The following is a 6,848-nucleotide window of genomic DNA, read 5'->3' on the forward strand; positions in this document are numbered from 1 at the left end:
CACATTAGCGCATTTAGTTGTCCTGGCTCTCAATCTAGAGCAATTTCAGCTTGGGGTTTACATGTATTTAACATTTTTTTTCTCTTCCACGAGTCTCTAAACCCCATGAGGGCAGGGGCTGAGCCCACACTGCCCAGCACAGTGCCTGGCACAGAGTTGATCCCCAATACACAGAGGAACAAATAAATGACTGGCATGACTGGTCCCGGTGGCCTCTTGGCATCTGTCACCAGCTGGTTCTTCAGTTGTAACAGTCAACATTCCTGAAGCACCTACTGTGTGCCTGGTGCTGTGCTGGGCTTGTGAGAACTCACGGGGTGCAGGCTGCCCCCATGGGACTCACGGGTTGACAGGAGAAGATAGGGAGTAGGCACAGAGGTAGGTGCTATAAGAAGAATTCTGTGAGGGCTGCAGGCCGAAGTCTGTGAGAATAGAGCAGTCAGAGAAGGCTTCCCAGAGGAGGTAGTTGGGCCCTGAAGGACAGGAAAAACTATAAAGAGGGCGGAGGAGGGCATTTCTGCGCCCATGGCGTGTATGGGGAAAGCGTCAGAGAAAAGAGGCATGAAGGAGGCCTCTGGGCAGGGGGCGATGAGGGCCTCGTGACCCCATGACCATTTCCTCAGGCCCACAGTATGGCAGCCTGGAGCGGGCCTGGGGTGCCATCATGACGGAGGCGGACAAGGTGAGCGAACTGCACCAGGAAGTGAAGAACAACCTCCTGAACGAGGACCTGGAGAAGGTCAAGAACTGGCAGAAGGATGCCTATCACAAGCAGATCATGGGCGGCTTCAAGGAGACCAAGGAGGCTGAGGACGGCTTCCGCAAGGCCCAGAAGCCCTGGGCCAAGAAGATGAAGGAGGTGCCCAGTGGGTGGCTGCTGCAGAAGGGTCAAGGGTGGGCAGCTGAGCTCAGAGGGACGATCTGATCAGAGGGAGAGACTCTACAGATGGGGCGGGCAGTGCACCGCCCGCTGGGAGCCCCACAGCCTCATAGGAAGAAATATCCACGGGTGGGGCGGGCACCGCAGTGCCCAAAGGGAGGGCGTCCGTAGGGGCAGCAGGCAGTGCCAGGTGGGGGTACATCCACGCATGGGTGGGCACTGCTCCCCATACCTGGAGCTAGGGCCTGCACCCCTCCTGCCTCTTAGGAACCCGTGTCCACTGCTCCCGGCAGGTGGGAGGGCTTGATGAGCGACCACATTGGTTCCTGCTTACAAGCAGGAGCTGTACCTCCCCTCCCCCCGTCCCCACAGCTGGAGGCAGCAAAGAAGGCTTACCATCTGGCCTGCAAAGAGGAGAAGCTGGCCATGACCCGGGAGATGAATAGCAAGACGGAGCAGTCGGTCACGCCCGAGCAGCAGAAGAAGCTGCAGGACAAAGTGGACAAGTGCAAGCAGGATGTACAGAAGGTGCCGACGGGCTGGGGTCCGAGGGGTGGAGTTGGGGGTGGCCAGGGGCTGCAGGCCTGGCTCTCACCCTTCCTTTGCCCTGGGGCCCGTAGATGCAGGAGAAGTATGAGAAGGTGCTGGACGACGTGGGCAAGACCACACCCCAGTACATGGAGAGCATGGAGCAGGTGTTTGAACAGTGCCAGCAGTTTGAGGAAAAGCGGCTGGTCTTCCTCAAGGAGGTGCTGCTGGACATCAAACGTCACCTCAACCTTGCCGAGAATAGCAGGTAGCTGGGCGTGGCAGCGCGGTGGGCACAGGCACCCACAGCAGAGGGGAGAAATGGTGTGCCGGGCATGCTGGGCCCCATGTTATTGGAACAGGAAGGGTGGGCAGAGCCGCAGGGGCCAAGAAGGAAGAGGCGCCAAATACAGTGGCCGCCTGGGTGCAAGCCAACACAGGTTAGGCACTAGAGAAATGCGCTTGGATGGATGGATTTGTGGCTAAGGTGACGATAGGGGAGGGTGCCTGCTGGAGCTGACCACAAGGAGATTGCTCCCAGCTGATTCCTAGCTGGGGGCATGCCAGCACCCTGGTCCCCTGAATGGGCTCCCTCTGGCCATTGAGAGGGACCCTGGTCCCCTGAATGGGCTCATCCTCTGGCCAGGATGAGAAGGGGCCATGGTGCACCTTGGCCCCCAACTCCTGATCTCCCCTGTGCACAGCTATGTCCACGTGTACCGGGAGCTGGAGCAGGCTATTCGGGGGGCTGACGCCCAGGATGACCTCAGATGGTTCCGCAGCACCAGCGGCCCCGGCATGCCCATGAACTGGCCCCAGTTTGAGGTGAGGAGGTGTGGGGATGGGGAAGGGAAGACAGAGAAGGCTGGAAGGGACCTCAGGGGGCAGCCCCCCTGCCTCACTGCTCCCCTGGTGCCCACCAGGAGTGGAACCCAGACCTCCCTCACACCGCCACCAAGAAAGAAAAGCAACCCAAGAAGGCAGAGGGGGTGACGCTGACCAATGCCACTGGAGTGGTGGAGTCCACATCCCAGGCTGGGGACCGTGGCAGGTGAGTGCCTCCTGGGGAGCTTCCTGGGGGCCAGAGGGGCCCACAAACTGGGGCACATGAGTTTTACCTCAGAAGACGAGGAATGATCTAAATCACGGCAACCCCGTGGTCCTCTCAAAGGTAGTGGTGGGTCATCCTTTGAGAGCACCTACTGTGTGCCAGGCACTGTTGTAACCATGTGCCATAAATTAACCCACTGAAGCCTCCCAACACTCTGAGAAGTGTTTAGAGTCCCATTTTGCCGATGGAGAAACTGAAACCCAGAGAGATTAAGTGACTTGCCCAAGGTCACATAGCTAGTTTAGTAAGCCTCAGAGCCAGGATATGATGTCCAAGAGGTCAAGCTCATTAACCACTAGTGCCCCTCTAAGATGATGGGTCAGATGTTCTCAGGGGTCCCTTTCAGCACCCCCTCACTCAAGGTCTGAGTAATAATGCTAATAGTCCTGCCTCACATTTGTCCAAAGAGCTGTCAGTGAGGGTCGCTGGCCCGGGAGCCCCTCTTACCAGGCCCATCCTTGTTCCAGTCTTCGTGAAATTTGGGGCCAGGGCTCTGATTGGAGGAGGGGGCAGTTCATGCTGGGTCCCCTCGCTGTGTTTCAGCGTTAGCAGCTACGACAGGGGCCAGCCTTATGCAACCGAATGGTCGGACGACGAGAGCGGGAACCCATTTGGGGGCAATGAGGCCAATGGGGGCTCCAACCCCTTCGAGGACGACGCCAAGGGAGTGCGGGTGCGGGCACTCTATGACTACGACGGCCAGGAGCAGGATGAGCTCAGCTTCAAGGCTGGTATGGTGGGCTGGGCTGGGCTGGGGGGGTGGGGCGTGAAGGCAGGAGACGCCCGGATTTGCTGGGAACGCGGCTGGGGGCGGGGCCTTGTGCGTGGGCGGGGCCAAACCTGGAGGGTGGTCCTGGCCCCTGAGCTAAGACACGAATTAGGGTGCAAGGGCAGGGCCTGAGAGCGGCAACCGGGTGCCAGGGGTGGAGTCGGGACTTGAGAATAGGGTGGGGGCGGGGCCTGAGGGCTGGGGCTGCCTGGAGAAGGGACAGGATTAGAAAAAGGGAGCCAGAGGCGGGGCCTGGACTTGGGAGGCAGGACCGAGACCCAGATTAGCTGTTTGGCTGGGGGCAGCACCAGGTTAGGTGTTTGGGTGTGGGGGTGTGGCTGGGGCTGATCTTCAGAGTGAGCTTGGGGCAGTCATGGGAGGGCATTGGGGTGGGCCTGGAATAATAGTATTGGAGGGCTTACCTAAACTCTCTCTAAGCGTCCCCATCCCCCCCCCCCACCCCACCCCCGTCAATGAGCTCCTCTGTGTCCCCTTCCTAGGAGATGAGCTCACCAAGCTGGGCGAGGAGGACGAGCAGGGATGGTGCCGCGGGCGGCTGGACAGTGGGCAGCTGGGCCTCTATCCCGCCAACTACGTGGAGGCCATCTAGCTGCCCTGCTCCCCTTCACACCACCCCTCACTCCTCACCCGCCACCTCCCCTCCCTTCTCTCTCTTGTCCCTCTTCCCTCGCCATAGAGTTCCAGACATATTTTCCGATCAAGCTTTTATTTTTTTTAAAGTCAAAACAGAACAAAACAAAAAATACAGAGACAGAAGCATTTGCAGGGCTGCCTGGAGGCCAGGGCGGTGGTGGGACTTGGGGTGATGGCCCCAGGGTAGGCGAGGGTCCTAGTACTTAGCCCAACAGAGACGTTCCTACATTGCTCTTCAGATCCCACCAAAGAGTCTCCTGAGCCCTGAGGGATGTCTCCCGGACCCTTCTCTCCTGCCTCACTCCCCCAGACTACACCCCTCACCCCTACCCCAGGCTGCCAGCACCCGTCCCCCTCCTCTTCTCTGGGCTCGGTTTTCTGACCTCTTCCTTCTGCCTCACGATGCTCCCCTCTCTCCACCACCCTACTCTCAAAGGCCTCCCCTCCAGACCCCAGGGAAGGGGGGCCTCCCAGTCTTTAGTCTTCCACTTTGCCCCGGGGAGTGCCCTTCTTCTCCCGGCCTCGCCCCTGATGACTGGTGGGGCTGGAGGAGGAACCGTCATTCTCTTCTCCCCTAGATGCTTCCCGGGATCCCTGGACTCCCCCAGACATGACCAGGGGTGAGCTGGAGTTAATGACAGTGTCACTGGGATGAGGCTCAGCTGAGGGACCAAGACCCTGCTGGGGCCCTTCTTTCCAGCTGTTGGCCATTTGAGCAGGCTCTTCCTCAGGGCCATACCTCTTGGTCACCTGCGGAGACCCTGCCTCCATCTCATGAGTCCTCAGGCAGGGGGAGGGGCCTCAAAGCCCGGGGCAAAGCCGGCAACTGTAGCAGCCTCCTCCCATTTCCTGGGGGGGGGGGGAGGGCACCTTGCCCACCCGCCTTCCTCCCTCCATGTCCATCTGAAGCCCTAGTTGCACTAGGCTCGGCCAGCCTACAGGAGACTAAGCCTTGTGGCCTCCCATCCTGCCCTTCCCCTCTCTCGCCTGTCTGGGAAGACACTGGGGGAGGAGGGGGCGGTGTCTGAGGGAGCTTCCAGCCTGGCACCATCAGGGACACTGCAGCCAATGGGAAAGACGGGTTTGGCAGGACGGAGGGGCCCGGGCCCTCAGGGGCAGGACAGTCACCCTTTCTTCCTTGTCCCCTCCTCCTCAATCAGCCCCTGCCCTTGGAGCCGCCCTTGCCCTTGGAGCAGCATCCCCCCTGCTGGCAGCCCCTCCTTATGTCTAAGCCTGGGTAGCAGTTAAAGGACATTTGGGGGTGGGGGGAGGCAAAAGGCTTGCCCAGAGCTGGAGTGTTTCCTGTGTTTGGTGAAGGAAAGCTGTGTTGGGTTACTAAATACTAGTACCAGGTACCAGCCTCTCCCATATGTGGGGGCCCCTGGGAGGCTCGGGGAAACAGACCAGGGCAGGACAAAACCTCGAGGTGGGAGGACATGGCTGGAAGAAGGATCTCTTGGGAGACTCAAGGGTGAGGCCTTGGGACTTCCGGTAGCGCAGGCAGAGCCCTGCTTCTGGGCCTCAGCGCTGCAGACACCCACCCCCTTCCACAGCACCTGCCCCCCGCCCCCCGCCGTCCTCCCTCCCGGCCTCCAGGTAAAGACAGTGGGATACCCAGCCCTCTGGCACCCCTCAGTCCTCTTTTGCTCCCTGCTTCTTCCCCCGACAGTCTACTATTAGGTCATGGACCCCATCCTCCAGGCCCTGACCCTTGTTCACAGTGCAGAGATCCTGGGAGACTCTGGCAGGGGCCTGAACTGGGCCAGGGGAGTTGGAGGGGGGGGGATGATGGCACCCCCAGGGACAGGCAGACTCCCCACCCCCAGCACCCCATTTCCTGTCACTGTCTGCTCTCTGGGCATCCGCTGCAGCCTGAGATGTGCCCTCGGAGCCTGAAGCAAGATTTTGGAAGCCCTCCGCCCTCCCAGTTCCAGAACAAAACCCTCTTGGGTCTCTCCTCCAGGTGGGGGAGTTGGGGTTGAGGCCTCTGCCCCTCACCACCCTTGGAAGGCAGGAAACTGGCACCTCTGCGCCTTGGGGCCTGGGCTCCCCCTCTCTGTGCCAGTGGCTTTCTAGCACCTGGGGAGGGTCTGGGGTCCTGGCTGGACCCCAGACCTGTCCCCTTCGGCACTCCAGCTGCCCACCCCCGGGGCAGGGACTTGAAATCCCATCCTTTCTGAGCAACCACCTCCACGGCCCAGTTTGGGACCAGTCTCCCTCGGTCCCCAGGCTCCTCAGGACCCCGGAGACGAGGGTCTCCTACCTGGCGGTCCCCCCCTCCTCCCCCGAGCTCTAGGGGCCTGGCCCCGCCTGTCAGTGCTGGTGTCAGGGCACTCACCACCGAGCGTGGGGGCCGCGCCCCCGCCACGCCCACCACCTCCTGTAGCCCCCTACCCACACCCTCAATGCTGCACGGGCCCGCCCTGTGGGGCTCGGCGACTAATGTGTTTTGTCCCCAGTTAACCACCGTTCTGCAGCCCGGCTCTGCAAGGGACCAGGGCTGCCCTGCCGCCCGCCATCTGCTGCCCTAGGCTTCCTGACTCCATTAGTCCGACACTTGTGAAACTCCGAGAAGTGCTGTGGTCTCAGCAATGCACCTGTTTTGTACATGATTGTGTAATTTAAAGGTATATAAATACAAGTATATATATATCAGTTGTGATTGTACGACTGTGGATAAAATCCGGAACTGTGTCAACCTGGCTGGATGTGGTCCTCTTGAGTCTTGTGTGTCTCTCGAGCTGAGAGTTCTCTGTGGCAGGGGTGTCTGTCAGGGGGGATGGTGCCCAGCATGCTGCGTGCTGTCCTGGCTGACCACCAGTGGGCTGGCGGCTGGTCTCTTAACCTTCCGGGGCCCCGGGTCCTGCTGCACAGGGAGGGTGACAGATGGTGTGACCCTACTGTTC

General features: G+C 60.3%; 1 protein-coding gene across 4 annotated transcripts in view; it reads left to right on the top strand.

The window, feature by feature from the left end:
• Window positions 1-6,645, top strand: part of PACSIN1 (protein kinase C and casein kinase substrate in neurons 1) — a 56,184-nt gene extending 49,539 nt beyond the window's left edge. For all 4 annotated transcript variants that reach the window (XM_023253869.2, XM_023253870.2, XM_019830476.3 and 1 more), the window contains exons 4-10: window positions 624-859; window positions 1,253-1,408; window positions 1,501-1,676; window positions 2,113-2,233; window positions 2,332-2,459; window positions 3,063-3,250; window positions 3,789-6,645. In XM_023253869.2, the coding sequence (XP_023109637.1) occupies window positions 624-859; window positions 1,253-1,408; window positions 1,501-1,676; window positions 2,113-2,233; window positions 2,332-2,459; window positions 3,063-3,250; window positions 3,789-3,898 (1,115 nt within the window). In that variant the 3' untranslated portion in view covers window positions 3,899-6,645. The remainder of the gene's footprint in view (window positions 1-623; window positions 860-1,252; window positions 1,409-1,500; window positions 1,677-2,112; window positions 2,234-2,331; window positions 2,460-3,062; window positions 3,251-3,788) is intronic.
• The last annotated feature ends 203 nt before the right edge of the window (window positions 6,646-6,848 follow it).

The sequence above is a fragment of the Felis catus genome, chromosome B2, assembly GCF_018350175.1.
Source record: "Felis catus isolate Fca126 chromosome B2, F.catus_Fca126_mat1.0, whole genome shotgun sequence".
NCBI classification, from domain to species: Eukaryota; Metazoa; Chordata; class Mammalia; order Carnivora; family Felidae; genus Felis; species Felis catus.